This window comes from Chrysemys picta, chromosome 1, assembly GCF_011386835.1.
Source record: "Chrysemys picta bellii isolate R12L10 chromosome 1, ASM1138683v2, whole genome shotgun sequence".
NCBI classification, from domain to species: Eukaryota; Metazoa; Chordata; order Testudines; family Emydidae; genus Chrysemys; species Chrysemys picta.
In genome coordinates, this window is record NC_088791.1 from 95,725,709 (window position 1) to 95,750,300 (window position 24,592).

Below are 24,592 nucleotides of genomic sequence, written 5' to 3' on the forward strand. Positions count from 1 at the left end.
ACTGGCTGGTTGGCAGGGCAACAAAAGGAGGGAAAACCCTGTGCCTAGCCACAATGGGGCACATTGGTGGATGAGTCACTGTCACAAGGCCCCAAGACAGGGACAGCGTCTGGACTCCATTCGGTCTCAGGGAGGCTTAACAGGCAGAGATTCAAAGGCTTGGTTTCCCCTCACACCAATCTGGAGGGCAGGTAAGAGAAAGTGCTTGACTGGATCTGTGACGATGATCACATAAGGAGATGCGTTCAATGGAAGTGACCTCATGCCAGCCCTGTAACAGGAGTGCGGGATGGGGTAGTCAGCTGCAGAAGGACTGGGGCAGTGTCTCATATACACAAATCAGACACCTCCCTCAGAGGCTGTTCTCTTTCACAGAGCAGAGATACCATATCAGCAATCAGCTTGCATGCACCCCCAGCCTGGTCTCACAATCTTGCAGTATTGCCCAAGTCCCCTTTTAGATAGGGTGGTGTGAGTGGATGAAGTACAGTACGTACCAAGCCATGTAAACAAAAGCAATCTAATCACATCTAAACAGGAGTTTCCTTCTGCTTTCTGTGGCCATTGAGTGTGCTACTCACTTCTACAGAATCGAGATGGTATGACAGGGAAGGAGTAGAAGTGAAACCCAAATTTGGAGATGGAGGCTTAGTCCCTAGTAGGCTAATGGCTTATGCACCCCGACAGCTTTGTGATCCAAATTCAGTCTCACCTCTAGTCTTTGATGATCCTGCTGCATAGATAGATCAAGTTTCCCTTCTTGAAGTCCTTCTTGCTTCCACACAGAAAAGAGGTTACTTACCTGTACATCGCATTCTTGGAGTATATTGCCCATGCAGAGCCCTGGTACTGAGATGCACACTGAGAGCTGGACCCATGAGGAAAGCATAGATATGTTTCTATAGGTGGGAGGGGGGGACTATTCACTTGTCCTAGACTATTATTATCACATCCCTGAGACAGCCTGACAAGAAGATACTGGCAGCTGACTGCCTCCTTATTATCCCCAATCCAAGGGGCCGGTGGCAAAGTGAGTCAAAATAATAAAGTGCCTATAGAAAAAGGCTGCAGAGCCAGACTCTGATCCTACTTAGAACTGTTTAATCACAGAATGGCACCACTGAAGCATAGGCTGTCACCAGCTGCTAGCTTGTTATACAGGAAACTAAAACCAAGAACCCCTCCACTGCTAGAAATTGATGTCGAAATCACTGGGGACTGGAGAAGTATAGAGATAAATAAGGCAAAATGAAAAAATCAGTATAATTTGGGGGCCTGGGAGCTGCAACCACTTTGTGAAAATGGCACTGTGCTTATCTGTGATAGAAGACAATGGCCACAGACAGCAGTGACGTTGTCACCCCAGATGGACACACACTAAAGAGGAGTAGGTGACACTGTCTGCAAATTTTAGAAGGAAGGGAAATAAGTGGTACTGAGTTACTATTGATCCAAAGCTGTTTGAAGTCACTGAGAGCCCAGGGGGCAAGGTGCTGCACACACATGTAGTGAAAAGCAGTCACTGCCCCCAAAATCTTACAGTCTTATGGTAAGCTACAGCGGGGCAGGCAGGAGATAAATACAGAACTCCTCTTACTAGCGCTACTGCCCTTTTCCTTCTCTCTTCTTCGCAAGTGTCTGACTGGATATGGGGGCAAGGAGATGGGAAGCAAAGGCCAGTCTCTGTTAGCAGCGTACTACTCTTGATTCCTAGAAATCAACATGTCCTGGTTCCTCCAAACCGGTTAATAAGAATCAGTGAAAGGTCACAATGAAATGAGATATTTCCTCCCCCTCCCAGCTTTTAAGAACTGTATCTGTGGCAGGGACCCGGTGGGTGTGAAAACACCAAAAATAGGAAGTTCAGAGTCCGAGTCTCACACTTCAGCTCCACGGTGTTCAGGGCTGTATCTGCTCCTTGAAAGGAGGCATATAGGGGTGTGGAAGCCTTCAGAGGGCAAAAGGTGCAGGGGATACCCCAGCTTCATTATTTCCCATGGGGATCCATTCCAGCCATGGTCATTGCTGATTCCTGTATCTGTAAAGACGCTCCAGCTGCCAGGGAGTGAGAACTGAGAGGGCCAGCGATCCACCTGCTGTGAGGCGGCTATCCCACCGGCAGCTCTTGGCTCAGGTGAGAAACTCTGCCTTTACTGGGGGAAGGGTACGTGGCAAAGAGAACCTGTCCCCAGACAGACAAGGGCTCATGAGCTCTGGAGCCATTAGTCACAGTGGGATCTCTTCTCTGTGGCGAATGTTCACTTGTCTAGCAGGCCATATTCTGTCAAAGGAAATGGCATTTAGGAAGCGGGGGGTTGTTTTGGGTGGATCCTCTTCTCCATGCTCCCCCAAAGTGGGGAAAAGCCACAGAACAGACATCCCCAGAGCACAGAGGCTTGGCTCTGTGGCTGTGCCCAAGGTGGGAGGGTCTGTCATGCTCTTTAGAAAGAAATAATATGGGGGCACATTCTCCAGTGGTGCAACTCCTTTAACTTCAGTTGAGTTACACCAGTGAAGAATTTGTCCCATGGTGTTTGCATCACCAAATTCAATGCTAGATCCCACCAAAGGAGACAATAAATCTCCTTTGGGATTATGCCTGTGGATTGGGTCCCAAAGCAATTCCCGGGGCACTGGCTACAAACTGCCAGTTGGAATCACTTCAAAGCAATTCTCACTTGCGGTCTCACTGGAGGAGAAGCGGGTGGGGGAGAAGCCCGGAACTGAAGGAACATGAAGACTGAATCCCCATCTCCCTCCAAGAGGAGAGAGGTGTATTTGAGTGGTGGAGATGGGGTAAGGTAGGGTAGGATGGTGTGTCTCCAGGTTACGCTTGGGAACCAATGGGGGAAGTGTGGGTGTGTGGCTGTGTGTTTGGGGGAAGTCCAGGGAACGAATGAACATGGAGACTGAAGTCCCTTCTTTCCACAGCCTAGGACTGTTTCTTGCTGATGAGGTTAATGGGGACAATGCTTATGTTAGTCAAATAAAGCACAATTGGCTCTCAGTTCTCTGGGCATTCAGCAACACCCCAGTAAGGAGATGGTGACCTTGCCCTGCAATGTATTGGTTCTGAAAAGTAAATTTTATTTTCCATCCTGTGTCTTACAGGAGGTCTGACTAGGTGACCTAATGGTCCCTTGTGGCCTTGATGGATCAGTGAAAGGTCCCCTCAGTGCAGGGAGGGGAGGTTTTGTATCTCACAGAAGGTCCCAACCTCTCCCACCTGACCAACAGAGCTTGGCTTCCACATTCAACAGGTGACAAAGAAGGAGTTAACAAGTGTGAGTGCAAGAACCCCAGGCTGGTGATCAGCCCAGAGCACAGGGAGCAGGACTGAGCTGGTGGGCGCAGGCTGGTGTGAAGATGAAGTTGTTCTGCAGTGCTCTGCTGGCTCTGTGCTGGGCTTTCAGGGTCGGAGAATCTCGAGGTAAGTTTCCGTTTCTTTTCCTCTTCTTTTTCTTTCCTCCCTTTTTATCATCTTCCCTCCCCTCCTTTCAGTCCCTTTACTCTTCTCCATTCCCTTTCCTTCTTTCCCCCTTTCCTCTGCTTGACTGCTCCCTCTGCCATTCCAGATGTGTATGTTGGTGACTAGACTGACAGGCAAGAGGGCGATTGTTTATGTGAATGGGTGGTATGGTAAGTGGATGGAAATGTGGATGGAATTACAGATGGGAGGGTGCATGGCTGAATGGAGAAGTGGATGGATGGATGGAAGAACAGGAGAGTGAGTAGATGGATGGATGGACAGGTGGGCTATTGGGCAAATGTGTAAACAAGCTGGCTGGTGAGTAGGTGGATGAACTGGAGGTGCATTGCAGGGATAGACAGACCCCTGGAGGAGAGTGGAGGGATAGAACGCCACCTAGATTCAATGGAAATATAAGTGAACAAATATCCATTTGGAGGTGTGGACAAATGGGAGGATGACTCTGTGAGGTGTGTGTGAAAGAGAGACAGAGAGGAGGGGGGAAATGTGAGGGGCAGGGAGACAGAGCAAGTCACCCGTGTCAATGTCAAAGGCCCATGTCTACGGGTGTCCATCCCTCTGAACTGCCTTAATTCCTTCTTTACCACTGAAGAGAACAAACAGGACCCTCTGTCGTGTCCATTGACTGCTCCTGTTTCTAGGTTTACTCTCCCATCTGTGCACAGTTAGAGCTAGTTATTTGTTGCTTTGTTCTAGGTCAGTGTACCTTAGAAAGGGAGAAATTTCTCCAAATTCCACAATGTTCCCTCTGAGCTCCTGCTGCCCCAGCTCTGCACCAAGCCCAGACCCCATACAGAGCCTAAAATGGGTTTCAGAGGAGGTGCCTCATGCACATCTGTCTTTCCAGCGGTGGATGTGCATGTCTGATGTCTGCTGTGCTGGGGCAATCACACTCCCCAGCCCAATGTGCTATTGGCAGGGTTTTCACCTCTCTCACACTCAGGGAAAGACACCCAAGTCTCCAGGCCTATCTGACCTCCAAGGCTCTTAAGCTATGTGATCCATTCTCAGGTCCAAATCCCATGCTCACACCAGGACAACCCTCTTCATTGCCGAGTGCTTCACTTGGGCCTTAGAGGTGTTTTGTCGCATGGCTTGACATCATATGACATGTCATATAGTGCATTACTGCGAGCGACACCTCCTGAAATAATGCAACAATAATAAAAACAATACAACAGTGACAAAACAAAATAAGTTTCTAAATGAGAAGTTTGTTTTGAAATGAAATTTTGAAATTTTTCTGATGCTCCACGTGCAAAACAAACTCTTCAGAATTCCCATTGTCTGAGTAATTTAAAAGCTTTTGGTTTCCTTTCAGTGTAGAAGGAAAACCAATTTTGTAATGTTGAACTGTCCCATGCAGTGGGAATTCCACGTGTGGCCCAGCTTTAGAGCTGCTCACAGACAGCACAGACAATTCTACTCCAATCAAGGGTGGCGTCTACCTGGAAATTTTACACACCAGAAGGGACAAGATAGTTAGGAACTGATTGCATCTCAAACTGGAATTCCAGCAAGTCTCAATTATCTAGATTAGAAGATGTACTGCTGTTCTCATTCGCACTGAGGTCATGGCTGCAGTAAAGGTCTTAACTCACCCCCCACGGGTGTGGCTTTCAACGAGGGTTCTGTGTGCTCACCACCAGGGCGACGCCCACAATGCAAATCAGAACTGCCAACCCCCAGCGTTCAGAAATCAAGAGTCAGGCCTAAAACATCCTGAGAGTGACTTAAATATCATGAGACTTGAATGAGAATACAGCTGGGGGAGGGGGTTGATTTGTTGTTTGGTGTTGGCGTATTTAGGGCTCATCCTTCAAGCTTCTCTTCCCAGCCGTGTAGGTCAGACACTTACTTTTCGTACATGAAAAGTGAGAGTCTCGGGTAATAACCTCAATACAGATGTTGGGACTTTAAGAAAAACACTCAGTAGCCCGAGACTCATAATAGACTCAAACAAGTTGGCCAGACTGTGAATGCACAGGGACGATTCTCTCATTACCACAGCTCCTGGTAAGTAAACCTCTCTTCTCCAGCCTCTGGATTGTGAGCAGCGGGGAGGGGGAGGTTTTGTCCATGACATCCCTGATACGTGAGCTAACTGACATGGGAGGGACTCCCGGGAGAGTTTATCCATTCGCGCCTCATTCCTCCATCTTTGCCCTCCCCGCCCGGTGTGCACATCCCATTATTCCTCACTGCCCATCTCTATGACCCACCCACAGCGTTGTGCTTTCCTTCCCCCTGCAGAGAGCCTCCCGATGCAGAGCCTGCGCTGCTACAATGACTTCACCTCCCGGACGACCTGCATGTGGCAGGAGTGCACAGCGGCACGTCGCTTCATCCAGGTGACTCTTCACCATGAGGACAATTCAGACAAGTAAGTGCTTGACCCCTGCTCTGCTGGAGAAGGACACAGGAGGTCTGTGGCTGCTGAACCGAAGAGGTGGGAATGGAGGAGGGAAAGGGATCCGAGCTGACAGCCCGGCTTTGAGGAGTACGTGGACACCTGTGCTGGCCCTGCTGGGGGGTGGAAGTTGGAGACACTTTTAGGTCTGCATTGGGAGGATGGGGAGATACAGGAAGGTGTGCTGATCAGTTTATTTTCATTACCTTTTCTATCACTCTCCCTTGGTTTTTCTGGGGGATCCCAGGTGTGAGTTATGGCAGGGTCTGTTAGCTTACTGTACCTGGGGTGGAGAAAGAGGCATCAGAGTACAGCTGGAGTAATACTCATTCATCAGCAGAGGAGAGAGCGCTGGCTCTGCTCTCACAGACCTTCCACACCTCCCTTCTTTGCAGCAGGGTCAACGGGAACATTCTGTTCTATGTGGGGTTTTGCACTGCCCTCATCACTGTCTTTTCTGAGTGCCTTCCAGTAGTGCATTTAAAAAACATGACTACACATCTGTAAGATGTGGTTATCTCTCTGATCCTTTTCCCCCAGTGGGAGAAGCACATGCAGTGCAGTTTGAGTAGTTTTTTTGTTTGGAGTAGGAAGGGTGTTAATATAATATAAATGTTGCTCTTTAGTTGCATTAGAGAAGGCAGGTCAAAAAAATGCACCTTGCATTTGAAGCGGAAGGTGGTGAGGTTTGGGATGGTCCTTAGTTCTCGGGGGAATTCATTCCTCGATCTCAGAGTAGCACCAGAGAAAGTTGTGTCCTCTGCCCAGGTCAGCTTTACCCTTCCTGTAGGAGTTCCTGTGTGCCAGAGGAGTAGATTTGTTGCCCATGGTCTTCATCCTGAAGTTTTAGATGATCTGTTAGACAGCCTGGGCTCAGGCCAGAGGAGTGCCATGAAGATAGGGACCGAGACCTTGAACTTTATTTGACATTCTATGGGAAGCCCGTGTAGAGAGCAGAGGAGAGGTCTGGGGTGTTTACCTCAGCCAGTATTGCTGAGCTCACCACAGAGACAGCCCACGTCTGCTGATAATGAGGCAATGTGTCGAAGTGAGACTGTTCTTAATGTTTCCTCTGAATACTGTAGGGGTGCCTCAGTTTCCCCTATGCATTTCTTAAGTCTCTAAGTGGTGGGATAAAGGGGTGTAATTGTCGCAGAGCGGAGGGCCAGTGTGCATAAATGGCCGACACTCTGTCTCCTGGCAACTAATGGCCTGGGCCCTTCCCCCCTGCAAGGCGATAGCTAAAGGTGTTGGAGCACAAAGGAATCAGGTGACCTCCTGGCCCGGGAAAGAGACATAGCTCAGAGGAGGAGGGGCTGGAGGGTGAGTCAGTTTGGAGCTGGCTGGGGATGTGGAGTGAGTGCAGACGTGCATGTCTGGCTCACTGCCCCCCAAAATGGACCCGGCTGAGGTGTCCTGTTCTCTGTACCTCCAAGCTCACAGCTGTTCCTCCTGCCTCTGCCTCTCCCGGACAGGTGCAGCTCACAGCTCCCCGGCTCAGCTGCCCTGCAGGGAGAGGGCCTGGCTGCCTCATATGACACAGCAATGGTGGGGGACACATGACCCCACATGCCCCCCCACGCATTGCCTCTGGCTCACCACCTTCCGTACTAACTAAAAGGCTCATTTCTTTGACCGGCCTTCTCTAATATACATACAGAGCAACATGTGTATATGTTCTCCCTGAAGCTAGGGCAAGACAATAACTGTAGCAGACGCATATTCACATTTCTTAAAGCTTTACTGGAAGGTGCTCAGATACCACAGCAATGAGTGCAGTATAAGAACTTATATTGAGTAGAATAGAATAAATGTGGGGAAGATTTCAGGAGCCTAATTTGGGATTTTCTATCTGTATCTAAATCAGCTCCTCCTCACCCACTTTCTCTGCACATGGGAGAAGCACACAGATCCTATGTGAGCCTCAGGGAGGCAAGGAGTTGCCGATCTGCCAGGACTCCTGTGTCTGCTGGAGCTGCCACAGGAACAGCACCATGTTTGTTTCTGGGCTGCGCGACAGTTACACTTTCAAACCCGATCGGTTGCTGCAGGCCGAGCTGAATGTCAGTCTCCTCCAGGGTAAGGGCAAGACACCACCGCTCTCTTCTCTCCAGGAATATTTTTGATCCTCTCACATGAATAATTCTTCCTCTGAGCAGGTCCCCCAACCCTAACCAAGAATCCTGATCCCCAATCAGAGTGGATTGGTTTAAATAAAAAACATTTACATTTTAATCATGATTGACATCAACAAGCAGCAAACCTTGATTTAAATCTTCAATTTTAATTTTGTTTTGTGTTTGTACTTTTAAAGTTATTTTTCTTAAGAGATGTGTGACAGGGTGGATCACAGAAACCAGCACCCTGTCTTGTTGAGCCAGACACGCCAGGCTACTCCGGCATAGACCCAGGGTCTGAACCATGTGCTCCAAAGCTGCAGACTTAACTGAAAGCAGCTAACAGAAGTGTTCATGTCTTTAACACCGAGATGCCCAACTCCCAATGGGGTCCAAACCCCAAATAAATCCGTTTTATCCTGTATAAAGCTTATACAGGGTAAACTGATAAAATGTTCGCCCTGTATAACACTGATAGAGAGATATGCACAGCTGTTTGCCCCTCCCCAAGGTATTAATGCATACTCTGGGTTAATTAATAAGTAAAAAGTGATTTTATTAAATACAGAAAGTAGGATTTAAGTGGTTCCAAGTAGTAACAGACAGAACAAAGTGAATTACCAAGCAAAATAAAATAGAACACGCAAGTCTATGTCTAAGAAAACTGAATACAGATAAAAACCTCACCCAGTAAGCTTCCTTTTACAGACTAGTCTATTTCTAGTCTCGGTCCAGCAATCATTCACACCCCTGTAGTTACTGTCCTTTGTTCCAATTTCTTTCAGGTATCCTTGGGGGTGGAGAGGCTCTCTCTTTAGCCAGCTGAAGACAAAATGAAGGGGTCTCCCAGGCATTTAAGTAGACTTTCTCTTGTGGGTGGAGACCCCCCTCCTCTCTCCTATGCAAAGTCCAGCTCCAAGAAGGAGTCTTGGAGTCACATGGGCAAGTCACATGTCCATGCACGAATGAGTTTCTTACCAGCCAAGCCACATTCCTGGGAAAGCTCCGATGTTGATTGGTGTCTTTGAGTTCATTGCTGGCTTAAGTGGTTCTTGACTGGGCACTTAATTTGCACATTCCTTTCTCAAGAAGCTGACCAAATCCTTTACTAAGGCTATCAAACAAGTATACAGCCAATATTCCTAACTTCAAGTACAAAAATGATACATACAAATAAGAGGAATGTATTCAGTAGATCATAACCTTTACATAGATATGTTACATGGCAGATGTAGCATAAAACATATTCCAGTTATATCACATATACATTCATAAGCATATTCCCATGAAGCCTCATGGGGTACACCATCACAAGATGTTGATTTTCATTGGTTGGTAACCATTAACACAAGTTGCTTTGCAACTAAATATAGCCTTTCAAAAGGTGACAGAGATGTAGTAATCTATCAGCACTGAATGTCTTTTAGGGCGAATCCCAGGTTGACCCTAGGAACCTCTGCTTTTCTTTCTTAGCTCCAGCCCTTGTCAGAGTCTAAACAGCAGAGATGAAAAATCTTCATGTTCACTATCTTGATTTTAGGGTGACCAGACAGCAAAAAGGCTGTATTTAATTAAAACTAAAAAAAGATTTAAATAAAAAAATAATTTTAATTAAAAAAATTGATTTGTATCCACCTTGTCCCTAACCCTTCACCTTACTTCTGCATGTCAGCTATAATTCTGCTAGGAACTGAGTTTCCGTTTCCATTGTGACACCTGTTTAACAGCTCCTCACTTACAAGATTCCAGATAGATAAATAGATTCCTTCCTTACCTGCCTACAATGGAAAAGCCGGATGTATTCCTCCCAGCTGACCCACACCCTTGTTCTAGCTGGGTTTCTCTGCCATTAGGAAAAAAACTGATGTCAAACCTTTTCACTCAGAAAACTACACAGTAATATGTCTCCACCTTAAAATGAATGCTGGCTGTCATGGGTCTACCTGACAACACTCTCCTCCCTATTCTCCTTCTGTTTTGTTCATCGCTATTTTCCATAAGGCCTTTGCAACTTCATTTCTTTCACTCCAAGTCCAAACAAGCCTTAGTTGTTTTTGTTGTTGTTGTTGTTGTTTTTTCAGTCCTGAGAAATCCCACAAAAGCCTGATGTTAGGCAGATCTGGGTCCTTCCTTATGGAAATAAGACTTAAAAAGGCCCTCTGCTCTCTCCACATCTACTAATAACCACAGCCCATGTTGTCCCTTCCCATTTCCAGTCCAGACCCTCCCACCACAGAAGCGTTGGATCAATGTCACAGAAGCAACCTGGAAAGCAGCTGGAGGGAGAAAGAGAAGACACCGGCTGCCCAATGCACTGGAGCTTGACATGACCTACAAGCGGGAGTGGGAATCCCAGGAGGTAGGCATGAGACGTGCTTAGGCATTGGCATGTGCTGTTCTTGGTTGCACCTTTTAGAGGGCAGAAGACAAACCTTTGCAATCCTCTGAAACCTGCTTGGCTGCCGCTGAACCCAGCCGATCCTCTGAAACCTGAATGGCCCAGACAGTGGGTCCGTGCACGCTGCAGCTAGCTATGTGTGCATCTTACATATCCTGTGCTGTCCAGCCATGGCCTTGGCTGGTCAAGACCAGAGATCTAGCAAGTAAAAAGCAGCCTGTGTGCTATAAGAGCAATTATCCCTGCACAAGGAGCATCTGGCTCCACCTTACCCAGGGATCACAGCGCAGGCTGTGCTTGGCTGAGCTGGATTACCCAAGAAAAGGGTCCTCCACCCACCTCTCTCACAAGTCTCTCTCTCTCTCTCTCTCCCTCCACCTTCCCTCACCTCTCGCTATCTCATCCCCACTGACAGAAATCTTCCTCAGTGTCAGTCGCAAAATCCTCCCATTGCCTGCTGAGTTGTGATGCCCTTGTGCCAGGCAGCACCTATGTAGCTCGTGTGCGATCCAAGCCAAGCCAGGGTGCTGGTTGGTCTGGGCAGTCCGGTGAATGGAGCACTGCCGTGTCCTGGAAGTCCCAGGAAGGTAATTCAGGAGGCTGAGGGGCTGTGGGGGGAAGGAGGGACGTGATGAGATGCTGGGAGCAGAGGGATTTTGTGCTTCACTTCCAGAGGATTTGGGGGCTGAGCTGATGACATTGGAGAATCTGTGGAATTTGATGAAAATGGTCCAGTTTCACTGGTGTTCTCTTATTTGAAGTGAATTTGGTGTCACTAACAGGTACCAGAGCAGTAGCCACAGAGACTGCAATGCTCTGGTTAGTTGCACTGCACAGGAGCACGGCACCAGTCCCAGTGTGGCACTGGTAGGGGCAGTACAGGCTCCTTACGCACACTTCCCCTCCATTGCACCAGAAACCCCTCGCCTTGATGGGGCCCTTCTAGGTGTGCTCAGTATCCGGCCTCTCAGTAAAAGGGCCAGTGAGTGCCAGTGGAGATAGTGGGTTTTGGGATGTGGGCTCAGGAGCGGCCAGTCTCTCTGTCTCTCGCAATATGTGGATTGTATCCATTGGATGAGTGGACCAACATAATGCTCTGGACTGCCCTAGAGAACCCCAAAAGTAAACGTTTTCTCTTCCTCCCTCAATGGTCACAATCCTCTCCACCGTCCTCTCCCTCCCTCCCAATCCTGCCCCACTTCCCCTGCCATTGCACCTGAAACCCCTCGCCTTGATGGGGCCCTTCTAGAAGTAAGACGTGTGCTCAGGATCCAGCCTCTCAGCAAAAGGGCCAGTGAGTGCCAGGAGAGATGTTGGGTTTGGGGGTATGGGCTAAGGAGAGGCCAGTCTCTCTCAATAGTTGGATTGTATCCATTGGATGAGCGGACCAGCATAATGCTCTGGACTGGCCTAGAGAACCCTGAAAGTAAATGTTTTCCCTTCCTCCGTCAATAGTCTCAATCCTCTCCACTGTCCTCCCCAACTCTCCCAACCCTGCCCCTCCCAGAGCTACACTAACCACTGGCTCCTCACTAGGGGATGAGGCTCAGCCCAAGAACCTTCGCTGCCTCTTCAATGGGGTTGATCGGCTAATGTGCAGCTGGGAAGTGAGGACAGAAGTCACCAGCTCTGTCTTGTTCACGCTCTTCTATAGAACCCCACCGGGATCAGAGTAAGTGACCTGCCCATGGCAGCATATGCCTGTCCTCCTGTATCTGACCATCCCTCCTGCTCACTCAGGCCTGGCTGCTCTCTTCCCCAGAGAGACAGAATGCTCTCCAGTCCATGAGGAGGAATTGCCTGGCAGCCACTACCTGTTCCACAGCTGTGAGATCAATGTCACCAACCCCAGCAGGCTGAGCCAGTACCTCATAACTGTCCGGCCCAAGGAGGAGGAGAAACTGATTCAAGCCTCCCAAAACAGTGAGAGCCCATTTGGATCCTCTGCCCAGGGTTATCGGGGGGTTTCTCCTCCAGCTTAGGAAACGCTTGGGTTGACAGAGGTGGAATGGTTAACAAAAGAGCTTGACAGTGATGTGTGGGTGGGACAGAGGGCTGGAAAAGGAAGCTCCCAGCACTGGAGCTCCTGACTGGCACCAACAGAGCACTGCTGCGAGGAGGCACAGAATGGGTGTGTGGAGATGAGATGTGTCAGATGGGGGCACCGCTATTAGCAGTCCTTGGTGCTAGTCTGCTCAGGCAACAAGTTTCGCACCTGCATATCCTTAGTCCTGCCCACAACCCAGAGTGGGAAAGGGAATGGGCAGGAAGATAAGCTGGGAGATGGATGCATGTTCCTACTGCGTTGTTTGTGTTCCAGTCAAGCCGCTTGCGCCTATCAACGTAACAATGACAAAGATGAAAGACCAGGAGTATGAGCTGAGATGGACAAAACAGATCCTAAGCTATGACCATATAGGCCAGAGATATGAATTCTTATATTGGAAGACTGACTCCTTGGAGGTAGGTGATGGTACGGTTGGGAGCCCAGGACTCTGCCAGGGAGGTGGGTGGATGGGACAGAGAGTTCCTCACCCCTCCTCCATCTCTTCTCCTCTTTTCTTCCCAGAATGCCCAGATTGTAAACATCAGCAATGACAAGCCTCCCCGCATCTTCACCCTGCAGATGCTGGAGCCCTCCACACGCTATAGGGGAAAAATGCGGGCGAGGGTGCACTCGGATGGCTACAAGGGGCCCTGGAGCGAGTGGAGTGAGGAGTGCACCTGGGAAACTGAGAGTGGTACATCCCAGCTGGACTACTGGCTTGGGGCTTTGGGGGAGGGGGTCAGTTCAAGGGAAATGGGGTTTCATACAGTTTATTAAGCAAAGAGACTGACCAGTGTCTCCTTAGTACCTAGCTGCATGCTTCAGTTCACAGAGAATGGGTATAATTGGCTTATCTGAATGGAAGCCTGGGCCTGCCATTTTCCATGGGAACAAGAAAACAGTATGAAAATCAGGAGTTGGAAGTGGATGCACTAGGTGAGGAGAGAAAGGGGCCTCCACAAGGATGAACTGCCTACATTGTCCGAGTGTCGTACAGAGGTTTTAATTCTATGATTCCCAGGAAAATTAGGGAGGAGGGCCACATGACTGTAATCTTCCCCTACTCATTGTATCTCTGCACTGCAGCCTTTGAGGTGTCCAGGTTACTACCTTTAAGAGGAACCAGACAGACTGGATCCCACTGGACGTGGTCAGGCTGAAAATGGGGCTGGAGGCCACTGAGAGAAGTTCATGGATCGAAGTGGCGGGCTGGAGAAGGGAAGGAATGATACGTGCTAGTAGATAGAAATGGATCAATCAGTGGAGCTGGTTAAACGGTTCATTCTGAACAACATTTTCATGTCTGTGAAATAAGAAAAAGATGGGTTCTTTGCAACTGATTTTAAGCAAATCTATTAGATCCTACAGGGTTTTCACTCTTCATTCAGAGAAGCGTTGCGTCATGGGTGTGTTGTTCAGCATTTGGAATTCAGGCTGTGTGATTGGTCACTTGGTCTCATGATGCAGTTCCTGGTCTGCGATTGGCTTCCTGAACCTGTACAAACAGGAGAGGTGACTGAATAGGCCTTAATTGTGAATGTACAGACTCAAATGTTTGTGTTTCTTGTAAATTCACGCTTCACTGCAAGTCTCCTGGCATTTCAAATGACTGGGTGTTTTTGTTGATATCTGCAATGTTCTTGTAAGGATCTTCACCCTGAAGTTACTGATCTGTTGTCCCAGTCTGAACTTCACTTTAACAAAATTCTTTGCTCTGGGAATTTCTTCATTTTTTTTAATATTCCTAACATGGGATTAGGGAGAGTAGGGGCTGGAGGACCATATCCCCTTTGGGGCGGACCTAATGAGATCTATAGAGGGGAACCACACTTCCACAGCACCTCCTGGGACACCCTGTCCCTTGGAGTTGTGCAGGAGAGGGAATTTTTTCTTGGGAACGTCTGAGGTCTGTGGGCATACGAGGGCTCACACAAATACAAGCTCATCCCCAGATGTTTACAAAAATGTAAACTGGTTATCCAGATGTTCATGGAAACCCCAACAGAAAGGGCTCAGGCAGATCAAATCACGAGTTGGATTTAGCAAACGTCTTCACAGATTCATTGTCCTGATTAGGTCACATCTAGTCTGTCCCACATGGGCAACTATTCCATGGTCTAACAGACCTGTCAGTTAGGACATGTGACTTGATAGGCAACCTACATTTTCCTGACCTCAATATCATCCCTCCAGAGCATCCAGAACATAAGGTTCGATATTAAGCTATTTTCTGTTGCTGTCTCTTTATCTCTCTCTCTCTCTCTCTCTCTCATCTATCTGTCTCAGTCCGGTCACCACTCATTCTCCCATTGCTGGTCCCAGTCTTCACCATCATGCTGATAGCATTTGGCTGGTGTGGTTATAGATGCCTACTCAGGTAAGTTTGCACTGGGAGTGGGAGATTCGCCAGACACATTGGTAGAGTGAGTGCAGGGAGGGGCAGAGAAACAAGGGTGCGGTGCCATATGGGCACACCCCTATCCTTGAGCTAGGGTTTAGTCCAGGGGATATGCCTGGGCTGCAGCTTGAGTGCTGGGCCATGGAGTTTCAGGACCTGTGGGTTGACAAGGGGGCCCAGGGTAAGACTGTGTGTGAAGTGACCCTGCAAACTCTGTCCTGTTACAGCAAGAAGGAAAAATGGGAGGAAAAGATTCCAAATCCCGGCAAGAGCCAGCTGCTCCAGAGCTACTTCCAGGTAAGAGAGAACTGCTGACCCTGGAGAAGTGGAAGTGGAAGCTTTGCACGGGGCAGCGAAAGGGGAAATGCTGCCCTGGGGTTTATTGCTGAGTGTGTAGCTGCCCAGGTGGAACCTCAACATGCTGATCAAACCACTGCCCCCGCCTGGGGGGTCATGGGAGCACTGTGAGCAAACTGGAAACGGCAGATTAGGCCGTTGGTCTCTCACATCTGTTATCCTGCTTCAGTGGCCAAAACCTGATGCTCCAGAGATAAACAAACTCCTGCCCACAATGCACCTGGTCAAGAGTGCAACACTCTGCATAGGGAAATTACTTCCTGGCCCTATGTGCACAAGATTCGGTTACAACTCGCATAACTTGAACCCTTATCCAGCTTATGAGCCAGGGCATTAGCTGGCTCTTTATAAAGTCACAGCCCTCCGCCCTTTGGAGGCAGGGAGATTTCCACTACAGTGTGGGAAGAGCTAGTTCTTCTCTCCCGTCCCCCTAATGTTACCAGCTGTTACTTTTATTGAGTGACCCGCTCATGATATGGGACAAGGGGAAAAGGAGTCACCACTCAGTCTGCCAAGTCCCCTTAGTAATGATCTTCCAGAGTAGGCCCCAACCACCTGCATTTCCATGTGAGGGCCAGTCACAGTGTTTGATTTGCAGGAGCGCAGGGACTGCTCCCTCCTCGTGCCCCCAAAGGGCTGGGGAAGGTGCAGGCTGGAGGCTGAGTCATGGTCCTGCCCCACCTCTGTACCAACTGCACCCTAGTGAGCAAGTATAATCACCCTACAGGATGGTGGCACCTGCCTAGTCCCCCTCAAGGAGACACAGTCCCTCCCCCACCCACCCTGAAGTGGTGGTGCTCCTCACCAGCACAATTCCTAAAGACCTCAGCCAAGTCTATGCCAGGTGCCTCCATAGCTCCCATCAGCACAGCATTGGGTGCCTAATAACCTCTAGTGTATTTCTCCTTACGATGCCTTTGTGAGCCAGGGCAGCATTATTATCCCATTTTACAGCTAGAGAACGGAGGCAAGGGGTTAAATGACTTGCCCCAAGGTCACGCACAAAGTCTGTAAAGGAACAGGAACTTAAACCCAGGTTTTCCACATTAGACACCATCTCCCCTCCACTCTTGTCCTTTGCACATGCAATAAACCTGTCACTCTTTTCTGTCTTGTAGCTGCTGCCCAGACCTCGATTCACCTCCACTGGCCCTCTCTGAAGCTCTCCAATCTCAGCTACATCCTCTGTCCTGGGAGGTGATCAGAAATGTAGAGCTCCAAAGATAGCCCCCCAGTCTGACAGAAGGGCACCATATCTGTTCCCTTTTTAATGCTCCTCCTGGCTGGGTGTGGAAGTGCAGCAACTTTTGGCTTAGTTGTCCCCTACTAATCTTTGGCCTACTCCAGCCATAAAAATACCCTGGCCCTCCAGTCAGACATCTTGACAGAGTCCTGCCCCTTCTGGCCAACAGAGTCCTTTACCAAGTCCAATAGAACTGTAAACAAAACCAAACCCTCAGCCTGGCTGGGCTCAGCTGGCCATCTCAGCCTCACAGGCCTGCCTCATCCGCTCCATTTATCCCCACAGCTTGTCTCCAGGTTCTGTGCTTTCAACAGCCCCACTTTCCAGGGGCTGGCATGCTCCTCCCTTCGCTCCGGGAAGCTACTGCTCTTCAGGCCCCTGTCTCCAGTCAGGCTTCCCACTCACCCCTGGAGTAGCCTGTCTCAGGCTACTTCCCACCTCCTCTCCCCTGGGTCTCCTTCCTCCCACTAGTCTCACTCAGCACTTTATGTACACAAGCCCTTCTCTTCCAGACCTGGGCTTTATTTCTAATTAGGCCTGGCCCATCCTCCAGGTTCAAGCAGGCAGGTTAATTAGCCTCTCAAGACTTAGAATCATAGAATATCAGAGTTGGAAGGGATCTCAAGAGGTCATCTAGTCCAACCCCCTGCTCAAAGCAGGACCAATTCCCAGCTAAATCATCCCAGCCAGGGCTTTGTCAAGCCGGGCCTTAAAAACCTCCAAGGAAGGAGACTCCACCACCTCCCTAGGTAACGCATTCCAGTGTTTCACCACCCTCCTAGTGAAATAGTTTTTCCTGATATCCAACCTGGACTTCCCCCACCGCAACTTGAGACCATTGCTCCTTGTTCTGTCATCTGCCACCACTGAGAACAGCCGAGCTCCATCCTCTTTGGAACCCCCTTTCAGGTAGTTGAAGGCTGCTATCAAATCCCCCCTCATTCTTCTCTTCTGGAGACTAAACAATCCCAGTTCTCTCAGCCTCTCCTCATAAGTCATGTGCTCCAGACCCCTAATCATTTTTGTTGCCCTCCGCTGGACTCTTTCCAATTTTTCCACATCCTTCTTGTAGTGTGGGGCCCAAAACTGGACACAGTATTCCAGATGAGGCCTCACCAATGTCGAATAAAGGGGAACGATCACGTTCCTCGATCTGCTGGCAATGCCCCTACTTATACAGCCCAAAATGCCGTTAGCCTTCTAAAGGACTTTATCCTTTCACAGCAACTGTAGGGTAAAAACCACACTACATTGTGTAACTGAGAATGCAAACTGCTGAGAAACAGGGCAAACAACTTAAAACTGGTGGTTATTCTTCCATAAGATATACCAAACCAGCAACAAAAGTAAACTTCAGTTTCACCACACTGGCTAACAAGACGTCATAAGGCAGTTTCCTTAGGCATTCCAGTTCTCATATCACCACCAAAACCACTGGATTTAGAGAGGAGTGGTTCTTTACAACAAGTCTAAAAAAATGAAAGGTTCTTCTTGTCCCAGAGGACCAACCACACACCCAGATCAATATGTACCTCAGATCTTACCCCAAAAGTCACACTGATGCCAATCCTTTAGTATCTAGAATCTAAAGGTTTATTTATAAAAAGAAAGGTGAGTTAAATTGCTCAAAGGAATCAAATACATATAGTAATTGCAAAGTTCTTGGTTCAGGCTTGTAGCAGTGATGTAGGGTTACCATATTTCAACAATCAAAAAAACGGGATGGGGGGAGCCCTGTCCTAGACCCACCCCCATCCACTCCCTCCTACTTCTCATCCCCCTCAGAACCTCCAACCCCCCCACTCCTTGTCCCCTAACTGCCTGCTCCTGAGACCCCCCCTACCCTAACTGCCTCCCTAGAACCCTACCCATCCCCTGACTGCCCCAACCCTTATCCACCCCACCCCCCAGATAGACCCACAGGACTTCCACACCCCATCCAACCACTCCCTGCCCCCTGACAGGACCCCCAGAACTCCTGACCCATCCAATCCGCTTCCCTTCCCTTCCCCTGTCCCTTGACTGCCCCCTCCTGCCCCTTCTCTAACCCCCTGACCATGCAGCTCACTGTCGCACTCCCTCAGCTTGTCCTTTTATCAGGGTCAGCTGGACCCTAATTGGGTGCAACCACACCTCTGGCTGTTTACCCAACGAGCCTCCCTTGATTGCTTTTAACCCCTTCTTAACCAGAGCGGGGTGACTGCCCCACTACAAGAAGCCATTACCTATAGTTCAAACAGCACCTTGCAAGACAGTTCATTCAGTGTAGATAGGCATCTCCCATGGTCTAATGTCCGTTAAGTCTTTTTTTTTTTTTTTTATGAGCCATTTAATTTGAATAGTCCCTCCAAGATGTGCTGGCTAACTACCTTCTGGGTGTTAGCTCAGCAGCAAGCATTTGAAATCCAGGTATAGAGCCAATATTAATAACTTCAAATACAAGAATGATACATGCATATAGATAGCATAATCAAAACCAGCAAATTATAACCTTTTCATAAACATCTTACATGCCACATTTTGATTGAGATTTGTTGCAGATATATAAGAGAGGTTGCAACAATGATTTTTTGGTCATATATTAATCAGATAACGTCACACATTGTCCTTCGAGGACCCTGCCCAGCAGTGCATAGGAGACGCCCAGGTGATTTTCCTTGCGCTTGTGCAAGCTGAACTGCACCTACTATCATGTTGCTCATTCCCTCCATGGGTTCACATCCACCCGGAGATGCTGTCAAGTCTCTCTAGTTCTAACTGAAACAATCTTGTGTCACTGGCAAATGTCACCAACCTGCTGCCCAATTCTCTCTCCAAATCCATAATGCACACAGCTCCCAGGGCTGGCCCCAGGACAGCTCAGTAATGAGCTCCCTGCGCCCTGAGGAGCAGCCATTCCCAATAGCTCTTTGTTCCCAGTCGTGTAGCTGGTTTTCAATCCACAGTTGGACTCTGTTCGTAACCCTGTGGTTTTAAGTGTCTGTCACGTTTCATTAGGTGTCTGATCCAAAGGTGTTCGGAAATCCCAGGAAATGGTGTGCCCCAGCTCACCCTGGATGGCAGAGCTCTTATGCGATAGACACAGGCTGATTTCCTGGGCCCTGTCCCTGCCTACAGCAGCATCCCCATAGTCTCCCAGGGCAGGCCCGCCATTACGCACAGTGGCTGATTTGCTGCCCTCTGCACCTGCCCACACTGTTCCCCTGCACTCTGTGGGCAGAGCTGCCACAACACACCTGGCACTACCTGACGAAGGGCAGAGTTAAATGAGAGAGATCAGCACTGGGGGAAACGAAAGGCCCGTGGAGAACAAAATAAACCTCACCTGTAATGATGTCGACACCTGTGTCTTGTGAGAACTCCCTCTGTAGCCGATACCTGCCTGCAATGACTCAGTTTTGAACAGGGCAGCACCCACCTCTTGTGGGTGCTCCCTTCCTGGTTGGGTGTGAGCCTGGTTTTCTTTCAGTTCTTACAACAGGGTTGCACCTGTCTCTCACGAGCATGCCCCCAGCCAACGGTTCTTTTGGCGGTTCTTCAGTGCCTCAACCCTCTGGCCAAATCATACACACCGTCCCCCATTCCGGGATATACAGTCTCTAGGTCTTGCTCGTGGCCCTGATATGGGGCTGTAGCACCAAGGCTTCCCCCGGAGGCACTGCCTTCTTTAACAGCCCAAAAGGGGCCCATCTCGGTTCCCTCGGATGGTGTCCTTTCAGCAGCCCTCCCTGGGTTCAATCTTCAACCAGACCAGCAGGGCCCATCATGGTACCCTCACCTGCTCTGGCTAGGTTCTCGGCTCAGCCTGCCTGCACCGAACTGCCCATGGTCCTGCTGCTCTTCCAGCAAGCCATGCACCCACTTCTCCCTCTTCAAGCTCCAGGCAGCAACTGACTGCTCTGCCCTTGCTGCTTCATTTTATATGGCCCTTCTGCCCCCCTGATTGGTCACTCCAGCAGCCCCTCTGATTAGCTGCTCCCCTGCAGCCACTCTAGACTGCCTGGAGGACTTCTCCTCTGCTCTTTTTTGGGGAGTGGTGAGGCAGGGCCATGAGGCCTCCAGCAGGGGGCCTCCACACCTACTCCCCCTCATCAAACCGCCAGTCCCCAGGAGGAATGTTGCCCCCAGGAGGGGTTAAAGTGCTACCACACACTGTGGTATCTCCACTATGGGGCTTCTGGCTTCCTACTGACCTCAGGGAATCACCCTCTGTGTGCCAGGAGTGCTATCTTCCCTTGTCTCTTTTCAGAAAGGACCGCTCAGGATTCCGCTGTCGAGCAGCAGGCTGGGCTTTGGCAAGCAGAGCCCTTCCGAGAAGACAGACATGGTCAGCTTCATCCATGTGCTGGATGGGTGAGTGGTCGGTGCACTGCTCAGTGGTGATACTCTCCGAGACGTTACTTGGTGATGGTGGCATCTCAGTTCCTGTGGGTGGCTGATCCCATCAGAGAGGGGTGGCAAATGTAACGCGTGTGAATAATAAACCTTGGCACATCCTCCACATGTCCATCCGGAAATGTCAATGGATGGACTTGCAGCCCCTGAATTCCCTGGTTCCCTGGAAACACCAGTCCCAAACTCTGAGCCCTTCCTCCCTCATCTCTCCTTCTGGAAATGGGCTTGCCTCAATGCCCTTGATTTCCCAGTCTGGAAATGGAGGTGGATAAGCACCCCCAGCACACAGATACACACACACCCCCTCGCGCACACGCCCTGTCCTCCTGTCACCGGGAAGTGAGGCCCTCACCACCCTTGGGGCTGATTCTGGCTCTGGCAGCATACAAGAGCCAGTAGGAGCCGCCATAGGCCAGAGGATAATTCCTCCAGTGCAAGAGAAGTGTGGGGCCAATGTAAACATTGCAGTGGAGACGTACCTTAAAGTGTCTTAAGGTTGGTGCCCAGCCATCACTGGTCACTTTTGGAAAACTCAGGCCATTGTTTGTATTTGTTTGAACCCCCATCTCTCCTTGCCTGCCCCCTCCCTTTCGCTAGCTTCTACCTCAGTGGCTGTAAGCTCCTTGGGGCAGGGGCCATGTCTTTTTACAATCTCTGCCAAGTGCCAGGCAAAGGTCTGGTGCTATATAATGTGGGTGGTGGTGATCACAATCTCTGTAGGGTGATGTGCTGCTTGGGCCCCCTAGGCTCCAGAAGCACAGAAACTGCCAGACTGGGTCCAGCCAATGTCCATCTAATCCAGTATCCTGCCAGGAACAGATGCCGGTGCCAGCTGCTTCAGAGGAAGGAGCAAGAAACTCTGCTAAAGGGAATTATGGGATAATCTTCCCTCAGGGAAAGATTCCTTCTAACCCGCAAGAGACCTCTCTCCTAGGGGACCCTCAGCTCCACTCCCTGTCTGTATGTGATGTTCCCTGCAGGGTGACATCTCTGATTCCTCTTGTTTCCCTCTTGCAGACCAATGAAAGTTAGTTCAGCAGAGCTCCCTGCAGCCGTGGACGATAGGAGGATGTGCTTCTTTGGTGCACTGGACCCAGAGAACCCGTATCAGACTCTTGAAATGACAACTCCAGCTCCATATCCTGCAGCCCTGGCTGGCTGCCATTCAAGTCAGGGCACCAGTCAGTCCCTGTCACCAGCCACGCTCCCCTGGAGGAGCAGTGCTAAGGCCACTGCTTCTCAGGCACCCATGTCCTGCTTTGACTTTAATGGTCCATACTTGCACTTCCCCCATGGGTGCTCCCTGCTTGACATTCATCAGGACTGGGAAACTGCCCCACCCCAGGGAACCCCTTCCCAGACCATTCTGGTTGGGCAGGAGAGAGGAGCAGCTCAACTCCACCCCGTCTCACTTCCTGCTCAGGAAGAAATGAAGCAGCCCCTTGCTGGAAGGCAAGAAGAGCCACAAGGCCAGCCAGCAGGTGGGGAAGTGGCGCAAGGGGACACCGAAGATCAAAAGTCACAGATGGCTGCCATCTTAAACAACTCCTGTCAGAAATGGCCAGTGGGATACGTCACCACGGAAGATCTGTCATTGATGTCAGCAAGAGATTCTGCCCATCTGTCCCCTGCACTGGCCCCGCCGGAGGGAATGCTCACTGCTGCTGCCATGTTGTCATCCAACCCATGACGGCCCAGGCCACGCAGGGCACCTCCAGCCCTGCATTGAGCCCTGAGAGAACTCATGTCGCACTCCCAGTTCCAGGTCCAGCATCAGTCACTCCCTCTGGAGCGCACCAGCATATTTTTGGGAGTCACATAATGTTCCTCCAGGCCCCCTATTACACTTCACAACCCATCAGTGTTTCCTGAACCAGTGTTTCCTTTCTGTCAGAGGGGGCTGATACTTCTAAAGCAGAGCCTGTGCACGAGAGTAACGTGGTCATGTTCAACCCCGATGACACTAGGCCAGTTTTTCTACACGAGATGGAGGAATACTGCTTCTTTCCTAGCCTCAAACCCACACACAGGCCATTCAGCTCATCAGAACTCTGAAGTGTGACGCTTACCTTGCATTGCCACTTTGGGAAGGACCGAAACCAGCTGTCAGGGCCAGGGAACTCTGCTAACTCTGGGAGAGGACTGGTGAAGACAAGAGAGCAGGTGATTGGATGAAAATTCCACCATTCAAAGCATGTCACCTCTATTGTTTTCCCCCCTGTTCTCCACCCCTCTTACATTGGGACACAAAAATAGCAATTCTTCTTTCCAGCCCTCTCCACTCCCAAAGGGGGTGGAAGACATCAATCAGCACCATGTCCTTCTCAGCTGTATTAGTATATTTGGATACAGAAACCAGGAAATATATCCCCATTGGAGAGAGCTGCTCATTACACACACTCTAATCCCCTTGCCATTACCATGTTAGTCTTGCTATGGTTCTGGTGCAGAACATAATGTTGAGTTCAATGCAAACTTCACGGCATGAATGATCAAACTGCATGTCACCGATAAGACTCTGTCACAAGCACCTGGAATGAAATGCCTCACATTCTTTAAACAGATCTAGGTTATTTAGAGAGATAATACTCATCCAGAAGAATTGGTGTTGGAAGGATGTAGATACCAAGGAGGGATTGGAATTGTTGAGTATGGGACAAAGTGGGTCAGAGTAAGGGATGAAACAGAAACAGGGAAATTGGGCTGGGGATCAGGAAACCTTTCCTAATTGTGACTTCTACTATCCTGTGGAATAATGTCCTTAGGGAAGCAGTGGAAGACCAATCATAGGAGACATAAAACTAGATTGGAGAAAACAATGGAGAATATACATTATTGCAGGGAAAGCTGTGGGGAAGAGGCTCTTAAGATGGACAAGCTATGATTTAATTGGTCTGTTCTATCTCTAATTCAGAGCAATCCGGATTGCTTGTTAAACTGGGAGCTAACAAACAATATGTGCTTTAATACAGTTAAATGTAAATATATACATCTGGGAACAAAGACTGTAGCCATACTTACAGGATGGGGGACTCTCTCCTGGGAAGCAGTGACTCTGAAAAAGATTTGTCATGGAGGGTCATGGTGCTTAATCAGCTTAACAAGAGCTCCTAGTGTGATGCAGGGCCCAGAAGGGCTAATTCAAATCTTGGATGCATAAACAGGGACAGGGGAATCTTGGGTAGAAGTAGAAAGGTTATTTTACCTCTGTATTTGGCACGGCTATGACCACTGCTGGAATACTGTATCCAGTTCTGGTGACCACAATTCGAGGATGTTGATAAATTGGAGAGGGTTCAGAGAAGAGCCATGAGAATGATTAAAGGACTAGAAAATATGTATGATAGTGACAGACTTAAGGAGCTCAAGCTTTTTTGCTTAACAAAGAGAAGGTTAAGGGGTGACTTGTTCACAATCTATAAGTACCTACATGGGGAACAGATATTTAATAATGGGCTCCCCAATCTAACAGAGAAAGGGATAATACAATCCAATGGCAGAAAGTTGAAGCTAGACAGGATTGGATGTTTTTTTCAAAAAAATCTATTCTAGGAACTATTTGGGGGAAGTTCTCTGGCCTGTGCCAGGCCTGCATTGTGCTGTGCAATTCTTCTTTTGGATATTTTAAGTTCTGATAAACTCATTGGTTTGAAACATGTGAAAAGTGAATTCATTGCTCTTGAAAGGAAGGGGCCGACAGCACTGCCTCAGGCTGACCAGAGCGGAGATAGATGCCA

At 49.2% G+C, this 24,592-nt stretch overlaps 1 protein-coding gene and 1 long non-coding RNA gene across 2 annotated transcripts; one reads left to right on the top strand and one right to left on the bottom strand.

The window, feature by feature from the left end:
• Positions 1-1,015: 1,015 nt before the first annotated feature.
• LOC103307570 (cytokine receptor common subunit beta-like) lies at positions 1,016-24,509 on the top strand. The gene is made up of 14 exons (XM_065563806.1): positions 1,016-2,134; positions 3,261-3,430; positions 5,744-5,873; positions 7,768-7,979; positions 10,234-10,376; positions 10,831-11,002; positions 11,952-12,087; positions 12,178-12,338; positions 12,736-12,878; positions 12,985-13,156; positions 14,749-14,839; positions 15,088-15,157; positions 20,710-20,813; positions 21,873-24,509. The coding sequence occupies exons 2-14, from the start codon at positions 3,367-3,369 to the stop codon at positions 22,543-22,545; spliced, it is 2,271 nt and encodes a 756-aa protein (XP_065419878.1). The 5' UTR covers positions 1,016-2,134; positions 3,261-3,366; the 3' UTR covers positions 22,546-24,509.
• LOC122172499 (uncharacterized) lies at positions 7,623-10,236 on the bottom strand. The gene is made up of 2 exons (XR_006172866.2): positions 8,705-10,236; positions 7,623-8,083 (listed from the first exon to the last, which is right to left on the bottom strand). It is a non-coding gene; the product is annotated as an uncharacterized LOC122172499 (long non-coding RNA).
• Positions 24,510-24,592: the final 83 nt, after the last annotated feature.

Bases quoted from the DNA above. Each gene is read 5' to 3' on its own strand.
- LOC103307570 (XM_065563806.1), top strand. From the start codon at position 3,367: ATGAAGTTGTTCTGCAGTGCTCTGCTGGCTCTGTGCTGGGCTTTCAGG. The intron at 11,003-11,951 runs GTAATTCAGGAG...GCTCCTCACTAG, and splicing joins GTCCTGGAAGTCCCAGGAAG to GGGATGAGGCTCAGCCCAAG. The intron at 12,339-12,735 runs GTGAGAGCCCAT...TTTGTGTTCCAG, and splicing joins GATTCAAGCCTCCCAAAACA to TCAAGCCGCTTGCGCCTATC.